We start from the raw sequence: 14,118 nt of genomic DNA, 5'->3' as shown, positions 1-14,118 counted from the left end.
GTCCGCGTCCCAGCGAGACGGTCCACTCGCAGGCTCTTCCCCGTTCATCGGGGCTCTGGCATGGCAAGGCCTAGTGCTGGACTATAAACATGCACACGCTCGCTGGCCAGACTGGGAGATCTTAAGGATCTAGAATATTCAGTTCGAAACCCAGCCGGCTGTTGCTTGTAATTCACCATGAACTCTAACTAAAAAAAAAAAGAATCACACAAAGTTTCCCAAAAAAAAACAAAAAAAAAAACCCAAGACCGAAGTCCCATTAGGGAACTAGGTCCTACTTCTTAACCAGGCAAAAACAAATTGAGGGCTATAGCAGAGTGTGTGGGGTTATGCCTGCAGGGACTGCCCCATAGGCGTGGTAAAGCTTTTTCCTGTCTAGTGTCCTACTCCTGTAGGGGGCAGTATAACCCAATGGTCAAGATGATATGAAGCTGTGTCTATCAATGAACGATAGAGAAATCCATTTCTCTGATGATCATTGACAGACACGGCTCATCTTCTTGACTACGTGGGTTACACTGCACCCTACAGGAGTAGGACACTAGGCAGAAAATAACTTGATTACGCCTATGGGGCAGTCCCAGGGGGTATACTCCCACTCTATGCTATAGGTACTCAGTTTTGTTACTGAGTGCGAGAAGCAGTGCGAGAAGAGAAAAACCCAACTCCATCGAGGGGTGGGTGCTGTGTCAATCAACAAACATCAGAGAAATGGATTTTACTGCGAGTCAAAAATCCCAATTTATCTTTCGTTCATTGATGGACACAGCTGCTCATCTTTGTGACTACGTGGGGCGTCCCAAAGCAGTGTCAAACATGAGGGGTGGGAACAGCAAGAAAGGAAAAAAAACAAGGCTAAACAAATCTAACCAGGTAACATGGAGCTCAACCATTAAACTGGAGCTCACCAGGAAAAAACAATACACCCTCAAAGAGGACTAAGTCCTCTAAAGAGAAGCCTGCAAAACCTTGCGGCCGAAAGACATTCACCTTGTAAAAAACTTTGTGAACGTGTGCACAGACAACCAGGTAGTCGCCTTGCAAACCTGCATCACTGACGCCTGATGACGGAAGGCCCAGGAATCACTAAGTTCCCAAGTAGAGTGTGCCTTAACAGGGAAAGGAGGAAGCGAACCTTAATGGAAAAAGCCTGAACCACAGTCGGTCTGATCGCCAACCCTTTGCGAGGTCCATCCTTGAGGACAAATAGTGGGTCTGACTTTATAAAAGACTCTGTAGATGCCAGGTACACCCTTATTGCCCGAACCACAGCCAGAGAATGCAAGGTAATTTCCTTAGGATGCTTAGGCCTGGGACAAAAGGAGGGCAGCACGAGGTCTTCATTCAAATGAAAATCAGAGACGACCTTTGGAAAGAATGATGGGCATGGACGAAGAACCACCTTATCCCTGTTAACCACCAGGTAAGGCGAATGACAAGGCAGCGCCGCCAGCTCCGACACCTTGAGCATAGAAGTAATAGCCACAAAATAGGCCACCTTCTGGGGCCATGTAAGCGGGGGAACCTCCGGAATGTTTTCAAAGGGAGGCTTCTGGAGAACTGACAACACCAAATTGAGGCCCCACAGCGGCAATATAGACCGCACTGGAGAAACCAAGTGTCTCACTCCCTAAAGAAAGAAATGCATCAAGGAGTGTGTGGCCAACGGACGTTGAAAGAAAACCACCAAAGTCGAAACCTGGCCCTTAATGTTACTCAAGGCCAGGCGCTGCTCAACCCCTTGGAGGAAGGGGCAAGATAGAGTCAGCGAAAAGGAGCGAGGGTAAACCCTGAGGGATTCACACCATGCAATGTATGTCTTCCAAGTACGATGGTAAATCCTCTTAGAAGTCGATTTCCTAGCTTTTTACAGCATAGTAATCACAGAGTCAGACAACACTCTATCCTTCAGCACCTGGCTTTCAACAGCCAAGCCGTCAAGCCCAGCGACTGTAAACTCCTTTAACCCCTTTACTACCCATCTTGGATGTTAAATTTGTCCGCAATCTGACCCTACAAAGACACTTTTTTGAGATATCGGACGATTCTAATGAAGTGTCTGATTGCCATGGAAGTGGTGCCATTGACAGCGAGCCACTTAGATCGTTTCAAGAAACATGTGCACTCACTGATTTGGAGGAGTTGGCCCTGGAAGGGGGATATGTATCCAGCCATGGAGATGAAAGCACTACTAAAATCCCTTTGAAAACACAATCGCTTTTTTATCCTGTTCAATCTCGTACCACACAAATGGATTTATTCCAAAAATTAGTCGAGGATGATGTTTTTGAATAGGGTAACTATATCCCCCCATCTGTTTCACATAAAGAGGACAATTTGTCTACTGAAGAAAGAAGGGCTTTACTCTCCCTCACAGACGATCCCTCCATAATAATTAGAAATGCAGATAAGGGGGAAGCGGTAGTGGTTATGGACAGGGACATGTATAGAAATGAAGCGGCCAGACAGTTATTGGATGTTGATACATATTCCATCTTGGGTGGCGATCCACTTAAAAAATATAGAACCATTCTCAGCAATCTTGTAGATAGAGGTATTCGTTTGGGGGTCTTAACGCACAAGGAATCTGAAAAACTTGTACCAGCGTTCCCAGTCACCCCCATTTTCCACCACCTCCCCAAGGTCCATAAAGGACTACACCCGGTCCAGGGGAGACCTATTGTCTCTGGCATCGGGTCTCTCAATGAATGCTTGGGGGAGTGGATGGATGGTCAAATCCAGCCCATTGTACAAAATCTTCCTAGTTATTTTAAAGATACTACACATCTGCTCAACATCATGAATAATTTTGAATGGCAATTTGATTTTTCATGGATCACATGTGGTGTCGAGCCTCTATTCATCGATTCCTCATGATTTGGCCTTGGAGGCCATACATTATTCACTTGTACAATATACACGTTTGTCTGAGACATGTAGGTTCTATATTGTGGAGGTTTTGGATTACCTTTTAAAACACAACTACTTTTTGTTTGATGGGGTTTTCTATCTCCAAAGATGTGGGGCAGCCATGGGGGCTACATTTTCACCCTCCTTGGCCAACCTCTACATGGGCTGGTGGGAGAGGACCCACATCTTTGGAGATGGAAACCCCTTTAGGAATCAGATTGCTCTTTATTTTCGTTACATTGATGATTTGATCTTTGTTGGCAGATGCAATGTGAATTTGGACACTTTTACAGTATCTAAATAAAAATACTCTCAATTTAAAATTCACAGGACAACAGAGCATGGATAGCATTGAATTTCTGGATGTCAATCTTAAACATCACATCAGGTGTTCACTGGCTTATACAGAAAACCATCTGCGGGTAATAGTCTATTACATGCAAAATTTTGCCATCCTTTTTTACATCTTTAAAAGGTATTCCCGTTGGGCAATTCCTCCGTCTTATGGGCCATACACACTATAAGATTTTCTGAAGACTTTTTCCTTTAGACTTACCAAAACCATATAATATGAGGTCAGACCTAAACACTTTCCATTTGTATGCAATCTGGCAGGCCCTTGCACTTCATAGAAAAGGTAAATCTGAAGGAAAAAGTCTTCAGAAAATCTTATAGTGTGTATGGCCCTTTAGGAGGGCGTGTGGTGACGTTTCCACCTTTAATAAGGAATCTGGTTTGTTATACAAACGTTTCCTTGCTAAAGGTTATCCCAGGTGGACTCTAAATAGAGCTTATCATATAGCATTGAATAGAGACAGGACTAGTCTCCTTAGATCTAAAAAATATCATGATTTAAACAATCATAATTGGGGTAATTCCATTACTCTGACTATCCCTTATAGTTTGGAATTCTCTAAGGTAAAACACCTAATTAAGAGACATTTACCTGTCCTTTATGGAGACAATCAATGTGCTGAGATTTTGGAGAGGGGTGTGAATATTGTAGCGAAACGTGCAAAGACCCTGGGGAACCATTTGTCCCCCAATTTCTTTGCCTCCAATACGAGGATTGACACATCTGACACCTGGCTCCATTTTAAGGGGAACTTCAGGTGTGGCACCAAGGATTGCCTTACTTGCCCGCATATTGCACATTCCTAATTTATCTTATTACGTACAATGAATGTTCCATGCAATATGTGGGTCATACCACACGCAAGCTGAAGGATAGATTCAGGGAACATCTTAGCGACATTAGAGGTCGCAAATCCACAAATGTTGCACGCCATTTAAATATGGTAAACAATGGAGATCTATCTTTGGTATCCGTTCAAGTTTTGGAACGAGTTACACATCTCCACCCGGGGGGGGGGGGGGGGATGCTTTTCGCCTCTTGTGTAAAAGGGAGGTATCTTGGATGTACAGACTCCGGACCAGACTGCCCAGTGGACTTAACTTTGAATGGGATGTTACCCATTTCTATCCTTAGTCCCCTGCGCGACCACAGTGGGAAAGCGGGACAGTCTGTATACCTTTTTTTTTTATATGGATGCACATGTATGTATGTATACACTTGCATTCCTTCTACAGAATTTTTATATATACAAAATATTGCCCCCTTTTTTATTGCATTTTTAAGACAATATACCATACGGAACAGGTAATATATATACATTTGTCAGTATTACTAACATGGAGACAATCAATGAGCACGTTTTTACATGAATTATGGTTTTTCATTTTTTATGCCTCGGGCTCGTGTATATTTTTTTCATGAATTTGGCTATTTACATCCTCTTTAGGATCATTCATGTTCAGTGATCAGAGTATTTAGAGGGATGTTTATTTATATACATCTTTTCTCTCCCTTTTTCTGCGTTTTCTGTTTTGAAATATTTTATATATTTTTTGGATCTGGGGGAGTGTTTTGCTGCACATCCTCTACATGGATGTTCAGTATTTCACGAATGCTGTGATATGTATATATAGATATGTATATATATATATATATATATATATATATATATATATATATATATATATATATATATATATATATATATATATATATAATGTGTATCCTTGTATCTGCCTTTTGATTCATGTGTACACAATAATTTATATGATCACATTTATATTTACACGTTTATTTTTTCCCCCCTTTTTTCTGGTAGTGATTCCTTTCTATATGATATAGGCTTCGTGATTCATTAATATTATGCACTTTATATGATTGGGGAGAGTCAATATGTCATGCTTTGTTGTAAATGTTATCAGATTGTTCATTGTTGGACCGATATAGCCATCTCAGCATCTATGCACTATTTTTTACAATGTTTTTTCTGCTTGTCATGGTATTTGTAGTAATCTATGAGGTACTAGGTTTTCTATTAATTTTTGGATCATATTTCCTGTATTTAGGATGAGTATGAGTATCTATATTGCTTTTGATCAGCCTTTTTTCCTTTTCTTTTTCGCTTTTCTTTTTCCTCTCTTTTTTTGCTGTTTCCTTATATATATATATTCTTTTTTCAGTTTTTCCCTCTGTTTTCCTGTTGTCCATTTTCTCTGGATCCTAAGTAGTTATATATGTGTATCTATATATTTTTCCCTATGATAGATATATATGCATTGCTAAAATTGATTGTTATATATATATTTTTTGTGTTATTCAATCGGATGTGGATACATGAGTGGATGCTGCTTTAGACTTTTTGTGCAATTCCAAACAATTATATATTGGCTATTTTTCAATGATATAAGTATATATTGGGAAAATCTTTTTATGCAGACGATTTAAATGCAGCATATATGGGAGTATTTATTTTCCTTTTCCGCGTCTATATTCTTCCTTTTTCTTTTCTCTCTTTATTCTTGTCCTACACATTTTTTCATCATTCTTTTATTATACATGTTTTTTTTTTCTTTATGTGCTTTTCCTTCATGTGGTATCCACTCTTCTATTCTCTTTATTGTGGATTTTTGCCATTTCCATCTTGCTAGTAATTAGCATTCATGACTTGCAGGCTTTCATTTAATTAACGGAAATTGTTTTTTTAGACTGCAGTCTACTATTTAGGCAGTATCCCCACATGTATTCGCACGGTTATGACTAAGCGAATTTTGTTTTCATGAAACGCGTCAACTGTATTCATCCTCTGTCTCTGATGTTTGTCACTATGGATTATTTGGATCTTCAATAAATAGATTTTATCTTTCATACTTTCAATCAGGAGTGCGGTTGCCTATTTTCCATTTTACTCAGTTGCCGGGTTTGCTGACCTAACTGGCACCCTGTCTGATTGTTTGGACATTTGCACACCGTAGCGGTTTTCCTCTTTCTTCTATGTTTGGCCAGCGACTGTAAAGCAGGATGGAACATTGGCACTTGCGACAACAGATCTTCCTTGAGAGGAAGTCTCCAAGGAGCATCGGCGATCAACCGTACCAGATCGGTGTACCAAGACCAGCGAGGCCAGACTGGAGCCACTAGGATGACCAGAATACCTTCTGCCTTGATCCGGCACAGGTGTCTCGGCAGAATCTTGAGAGGAGGAAAAGCGTAAATCAGACGATACAGACTCCAAGGAGCAACTAAAGCATCGTTGGTGTCGGCTAGAGGATACCGCAACCGTGCCACAAACATCTGCACTTTCCTGTTGAGGCGAGAGGCCAACAGATCCACCACGGGAGTACTCCACCAGAGACACAACTGATGAAACACCTCTGGATGAAGTGACCATTCCTACTGGTCGAACGCCTGTCGACTGAGGTAATTCGCCTGCCAATTTTCCACCCCTGGAATGTGCACAGCAGGGAGGGCTGGAACAAATTGTTCTGCCCACCTTAGAATGCTGGCTACTTCCTGAGTCGCCAGGACACTTACATAGTGTTAAGGTTGAATAAAGAAAATAGTCCATCCAGTTCAACCTGTGTGGGCGTGCGTGGACGTATTCATTTCCCATACCCACAAATGTTTTTATCCCTGAGATGTAACAGTCTTTTAAAAGTAGCCATACTCCCTGCAGTAACTATCATTTGTGGTAGAGAATTCCAGTCTTGTAGCCCTTACTGTAAAGAACCCCCTGCATAGTCTGAGGTTAAATCTCTCTAATCACATTGTATGTCCTCGTGTCATCTTACATTCTTTGCGACTGAATAGGTTTTTTTCTATGTTGATATCACCATTGAGGTATTTATAAATTGCTATCAAGTCCCTTCTCAGGCGTCTCTTCTCCAGAGAGAATAAATCAAGTGCTTGTAAGCGCTCTTCATAATTTAGGTCCTCCAATCCCCTAATCAGTATAGTTGCCCTTCTCTGGACTCTCTCCAGCTCCAACACATCCCTTCTGAGGTCTGGCGACCAGAACTAGACAGAATACTCTAGATGCAGTCGGACCAGAGTTTTATAAAGTGGCAGGATTATAGCTTTGTCTCCGGAAAACATCCCCTTCCTTATGCATGCCAATATTCTGATGGCTTTGGCAGCTGCAGCTTGACATTGCATGCTATTGTTAAGTCTATTTTCATCTAAGACTCCCAGACCTTTCTCCATTTTTGGTTCCCCCCCTAAGGTGTATTGCGCTTTTATGCTTTTTGTCCCCAAATGCAAAACCTTATACTTCTCCACATTAAACCTCATTTGCCATGTAGTTGCCCACTCTGCGATTTATTTCAGGTCGCTCTATAGAATTCCTGCCTCACTATGTGAAGTTATTGCCCTGCTCAATTTAGTGCCATCTGAAAAACTGATATTGAGCTACTGATCCCGTCCACAATGCTATTTATAAATAAATTGAACAAGATTGGTCCCAGGACTGAGCCTTGGCGGGCCCCCACTTTCCACCCCAGTCCAGTCTGAGTATACATTATTTATTGCCACCCTTTGGACACACCCCCTTAACCAGTTCTGTATCCAAGAGCAGACCTTGTGGTGGATGCCTGCAGACCTTATTTTATATATTAAGCGTTTGTGGGGGACTGAATCAAGCGCCTAAGCAAAGTCCAGGTACACTACATCCACAGGTCTCCCCCTATCTAGCTCACAGCTCACCTCCTTGTAGAATGTTAATAGATTGGTTTGACAAGAACGCCCTTTTGACAAGAACGCCCTTTTGTAAACCCGTGCTGATTACTGCTGATGATGTTGTTGTCTTTGACAAACTCTTAGATATAGTCCCTTATCATCCTCTCCAGAAGTTTACATACTATCGATGTCAGGCTGGCAGGCCTATAATTTCCTGGAAGTTGCCTCTGCCCTTTTTATATATAGATATCACGTTAGCTTTCCTTCAATCCCCTGGTACCTTTCCTGTCCTAATACTGTCAGCAAAGATCAGGAACATTGGTCTAGATATAACCTTACTGAGTTAATGGAGTACTCTCGGATGTACGCCATCCGGGCCTGGCGATTTACTAGTCTTAATTTTATCCAGCCTTTTCCTGATTTCAGCCTCTGTTAGCCATAGTGGCAAGTCAAGTGCAGTACTGTTACCCATACAGTCATGGTCAGCGTACCCCTCCTTTTCCTTTGTAAAAACAGAGGAGAAGAAAGCATTTAGCACAGCTGCCTTCTCGGTGTCATCTGTAACCATGGTCTGTCTGCATTCTTTTGCTGTTAATGTATTTAAATAATTTTTTAGGGTTTTTTTTGCTATCCTGCGCCATTTGTCTCTCAAAGTTAATTTTGGCTTTTCTGACTTCTCGTGCCCCCCTTGGTGATTAACATAGGCCACGGCCGTGGCATTGTCTGATTGAATGCGTACCAGACACCCCTGAAGACATTTCAAACGATCCAGAGTTTACTCGCTCTGAGTTCCAGTACATTGATCGGTAGCCTGGACACTTCCAGGGTCCAGACCCGCTGAGCACACACTGTGCTGAGGACGCCTCCCCACCCTGACAGGCTGGCGTCCGTTGTGGCGACTGTCCAGTACAGAGGAAGAAACGATTTGTCCTGACGAAGTGCTGGAGTACAAAGCCACCAAACCAGGGACCCCCCTGGTACTCCAGCTTAACTGGATCAGATTGTCTAGAGACTGAGGATTCTTTTTCCATTTGACCAGAACCTCTTTTTGCAGAGATCTTGTGTGGAACTGTGCAAACGGAACTGCTTTGAAGGTAGACACCATCAGGCCCAGTACCTGCTTGCAAGACCAAAGAGAGGACAGCCTGCTGGACAGTAGAAGTTGAATTGCCTCCTGCAATTTCTGAAGTTTTTACACAGGAAGAAGCATTCTGGCTGAGGCCGAGTCCAGAGTCAGAACCCAAATAGTCCAGGCTTGTGGACAGATCCAGAGCAGACTTCTGAAGATTCAGAACCCAATCAAACTCCCTCAGAGTTCACAGAGTAATCTCCATGTTGTCCATCAGAGCAGTCGAAGACTCTGCTCGCAAAAGCAGATCCTCCAGATACCCCAGTACCACTATCCCCCCGCCGGCGCAGCAATGCTAGCACCGGGGGCAAATACTTTGGTGAAGCCCCGAGGAGCAGAGGCGAGAAGGGTAACGCCACAAACTGATAATGCTCTTCACCCACGGCAAAGCGGAGGAAGCGCTGGTGGCCGACAAATATTGGGATTTGTAGGTAGGCATCCTTAAGGTCGATAGAGGCGAGGAAATCCCCCTGATGTAGGGACGCCACCACCGTGCAAATTGATTCCATTCGGAACTTCTGTACCCGCACAAAGCAGTTTAAACCTTCAAAACATTCTGAAGTAGGAACCAGAACAATCATCCCTTGAAGTAATAAGTCTTGCACTGCCCCAAAGAGGTACCCGCAAAGCAATCTGGGGACAAGTGCAGGTTGGAAGGGAAAAACCTGTCTGGAGGATATGTTCGAAACGCGATCTTGTAGTCAGGGTGAATGACTTCCTGAACCCACTTGTCCTTTATCAGGGAGGTCCACGGATCCGGAAACCCGCAAAAAACTTACCCCCCATTTCCAGATACGGGTGAGGGCCCCCCTTCTTGCGGAGGAAGTCTTGTCCGCAGATCTGGCAGAACCTACTCGTGAACAAAGAGAGATAACACTGCTTAGGCTAGTTAAAGTCCATGATTCAAGGTGGGTGCTGAACCTCGGCTCGCCAACAGGAGAAGCATAAAAGTAGAAAATGGTCGCACACCACCACGGAATCCAATGAAGAAAAGTTTCTTAATTCACATAAGTGGTACAAGGTACAGCAGGGTAGGACAGTAGACGCATTTCACATGACTGCCACGTGCTTGTTCACTACTATAAGAACCTGCTTGCGGCTTGCCGGACCAGGTCCTCTTAGAACCCCTGGTGGAGGCTTTGAAGGGCTTAGATCCCTTTTCTTGAGCCCCTGAGGGACCAAACGGCCTCCTGTGAGCCGAAAAGAAAGGCCCCCGTCTGGGACAGGACTCCTTACCCTTGGAAGGCCGAGGAAGAAGAGTACTCTTTCCCCCTGTGAGGCCTTTGATGTCATCCAAGGAAACTCCAAACAGGCGATCCCCCACAAATGGAAGACCGGATAAGGCCTTCTTAGAAGCCTGGTCCGCAGACCAGCATTTCAGCCAGTTAATGAACCGCAGGACCACCGCTGAGACAGACAGTCTAGAAATCAAGGGAGCCGCATCCAGTGTTGTCACAGACACATTGAAGCCCTTGGACCAACACATCTGCAAGGGCGGGGGGGAGCTGTTCCCCCTCCAGGTCCCGGCCTAGAAGTTTTGCCCACCCTGTTATAGCTTGCGACACCAGGCCAATAGTAAATACCGGCCTAAGTGCCGAACCTGCCACAGTGAACATATGGCGGGTCAAGGCCTCCGACCACCTATCAGCTGGATCTGAGAAGACCGGGGACTCTCAACCGAGATTACGGTGACTTTAGTCAACCTGGAAACCGGGGAGTCGACTACAGGAGGAACCGTCCATTTTATAAGATGGGAATCCTCGTAGGGGTACAGCAATGCAAAATACTTAGGGATTGCAAAGGTGCGTTTCGGGCAACCCCCACTGTTTTGTGACAATATTGTAAAAGAAGGTGGGAAAGGGGAACACCTTCCCCGCTTTGGAAGACCTGTGGTTGCCAAAGGTGACTGGCCCCTCCAATGCTGCGTTAGTCACATCCTCCATCTTTAAGGTTTCCCACACTGACACAATCAGCACATCCACTAGCACCTTTTCATACGCAGCTAGAGGAGCAGAGGAATCATCCTCACTAGCTGAGCACGCAGGGTGCACGGAGGCAGACCCTTAACTTGCATCTGCTGCGACAATCAGATTCTGAGTCTGATGAGACAGAGGAAGCAGGTGAAGGCAGTGGACACTTTTTGCTAGCCCATTTGCCGAGGACCAAATCTACAAGGACTGCTGTCAGTGCAGTCAGTTGTTGAGACCCAGATGGCCCGACAGCCTCAGAGGGGATCAGGCGGTGAAATATGCTCCAGGGACTCCATGAATGGAGGGGGGAACACACAAAAAAAAAAAAAAAAAAGTAGAACACTGCTAGGGATACCCCACGGCACCGGCGACACCACAAGGCCCAGCACAGAGCACTACACAGAGGGAGAGCGAACCTTACAGACTCACCACCACCGGTCAGGTACTCACAGCACTGAACTGCACACCATGCGGCAGCCAGTAAGAGGAATATCAGGGATCAGCACTAGAGGCCGAGAAAGGGGCTCCCACCGCCGAATCAACGCCCATCTGGCTCAAAAACATGGCCGCTTCTTTTTTCAATGTGAGACCAAAAGAAAATGGCCGCTGATCTGTTGCATTCAAAGCTACAAGAAAATGGCAGCACCATGCGGCTCCTGGGGGCCCCAGAAGCTAGAAAACAATCCCAACAGGAAGGGGGGCCCTGGCAGGCGCCCTCCACCAGGCCCATTCCCCTCCCAACGTTTGATTGGTTGTCGGCGGCATGCTCCCCCCACCCCCATCTTCTGCTCAACACCCCAGGCCAACCTAAAAAGGTATGTCTACCCCATTGGGGGGGGGGGTGTATGTGTGGGAAGATGGGGGGCAAGGGCCTGCAGAAGACCACCGAGAAAGGTGGGGGGGGGGAACGCTGACTGGGAAGGAGGGGAGCCAGGGGGTCCGAACATCCCAGGGAGCCAGGGAGGGGAGCACATGCACCCCAAACCATCCAGAGGTAAAGAGGGAACAGCTACCTACCACACTAGGAACAGGGTGGGCACCACCCAGGACAGACCACCGCTCCATCGTAATGTGGGTGCTGGAGGAAACACTGCGACTCAGGCCGAAGCCAGTTTGTAAGCGCCCTCGAGATAAGTTTAACTTGCAGGCCAGCCCCTGTCTAGTGGGGCTATGTCGCGGCCTACCTAGCGCAGAGCTGAGGTCTACACGCGTTTGCTGGCCAGACGGGGGGGATCTGCTGGATCTAGATTATATCTAGATAGTCCGTCGCCCAGGCACTGGATTGTAGATCCCACAGGAACAAAATAAGAAAAAGGAAAAAAAAAATCCATTTCCATTCCATTTAAAAAGAAAAAAATGCCAGGACCAGAGATCCCAGCAAGGAACTAGGTCCTTACTCCTGACTAGGCAAGGCAGAAAAAAAAAATGGAGTACTTATAGCAGAGAGTTCGAGTATACCCCCAGGGACTGCCCCGTAGGCGTAGTCAAGTTCTTTTCTGCCTATTGTCCTTCTCCTGTAGGGGGCAGTATAACCGACGTAGTCAAGAAGATGAAGAGCTATGTCCATCAATGAACGAAAGAGAAATGTTCAATTATATTAATCTTTTTAACCACCTCAATACTAGTTTACATATTACAGGAGGGCAAGGCCATGCCATTGTGTAAAATGGCAGTCTAGGCCAAGATTTGTAGAAAACAAGCACACTAATGGTGCAGGTTTGTGCTGGGTTCATATTAGAGCCAGGATTAGTGTTCAAGGCTCCATCTTCCTAGGTGTCAGTGTGTACAAGGGAAAAGAGAGGTACACGTCTGCACCATGCTCTCAAGGACAGAGATGCCCGAGCGAAAGAAAATTCTGTGCCTTCCAAACCGCTGCCCTCTGAAAGAGGACCCCCACTGCACTAAAGGTACTGTACACCCTAAGGCAGGGACAACATTTAGGGGGAACTCAGCTGCGCCCCCCCCCCCCCATACTGTCAGGGCAGGACCCACACCAAAACCTTACAGAAGGGGAATGTTGGGGGAGACCCCCAGGGGTCTCTGCCACTCTGCCACCTGTCCTGGGACCCTCACAAGTCTGTGCCGGGGGGGGGGGGGGGACCACTTATCCGAGGGACTTTGGGAAGAGGGAACCCACAGGCAGGCCTGACCATCCCAGGAGGGTACCCCAAACCGCCAAAAGGGGAAGGGGGAGGACGGGACTGTACTTAGTCCGAGGGACTTTGGGAAGAGGGAACCCACAGGCAGGCCTGACCATCCCGGGAGGGTACCCCAAACCGCCAAAAGGGGAAGGGGGAGGACGGAACGGGACTGTACCTAGCGCTCCATGGTGCGGGTGACGCTCCAGAAGGAATTCCTCGCCCCCGAAGTAGTTGAGCTGTTGGCCAATGGGATGCTGTGACTCGGACTAGACACGTTTAACTTGGGTTCAGCCTCTCTCCGTGAGGCTAGGTCTTGGTTGACCTAGCGCGTAGCTGCGGTCTACACACGCTCGCTGGCTGGACTGGGGAGGACCACTGGATCTGGATTATCCAGCCCCTCACCCAGCTTGGCAGTTGATTGTAGATCTCCCAAAGGATAGATCTCCCAAAGGGAAAAAAAAAAAAAAAAAAGATGCAATGAAAGAGAAAAATTTGCTAGGACCAGAGATCCCAGCAGGGAGCCTAGGTCCTTACTCCTGACTAGACAGATTAAAATGGATTACCTAGAGCAGGGACAGGGGTTATACACCAGATGACTGCAGCCCATGGGCATAGCCAAGTGTTTTTTGTTCTGCCTAGTTCTACTCCTGGAGGAAGCAATATAACTCAATAGTTATGAAGTCTAAACTGTCCAAGCATAGATTTTTGCCTGCATGTGCTTTAATGCCCAAATTGACACCACTGCCTTAGAACATTCATTTACTATATTTACTATAAAAAAGCCTCAGTATTCCACAAAACACACGGTCAATACAAACCTCTTCTCTGAATTGACTATTTAGCCATATACACTTGAAACTTCTTCTGTTTTCAAAGTCTGTGATCTTCATTTTAAGCTGCAATTTAAAAAAAAAAAAAAAAAAAAAAAGTCATCCAACATCA

At 45.4% G+C, this 14,118-nt stretch overlaps 1 protein-coding gene across 5 annotated transcripts in view; it reads right to left on the bottom strand.

The window, feature by feature from the left end:
* USP7 (ubiquitin specific peptidase 7) overlaps positions 1 to 14,118 on the bottom strand; it is a 666,343-nt gene that overhangs the window by 181,857 nt on the left and 470,368 nt on the right. For all 5 annotated transcript variants that reach the window (XM_082260831.1, XM_082260832.1, XM_082260833.1 and 2 more), the window contains one exon: positions 13,995 to 14,072. In XM_082260831.1, coding sequence (XP_082116957.1) covers positions 13,995 to 14,072 — 78 coding nt within the window. The remainder of the gene's footprint in view (positions 1 to 13,994; positions 14,073 to 14,118) is intronic.

The sequence above is a fragment of the Pelophylax lessonae genome, assembly GCF_965119305.1.
Source record: "Pelophylax lessonae genome assembly, chromosome: 6".
Classification (NCBI taxonomy): Eukaryota; Metazoa; Chordata; class Amphibia; order Anura; family Ranidae; genus Pelophylax; species Pelophylax lessonae.
This window is presented reverse-complemented; position numbering and strand designations above follow the sequence as displayed.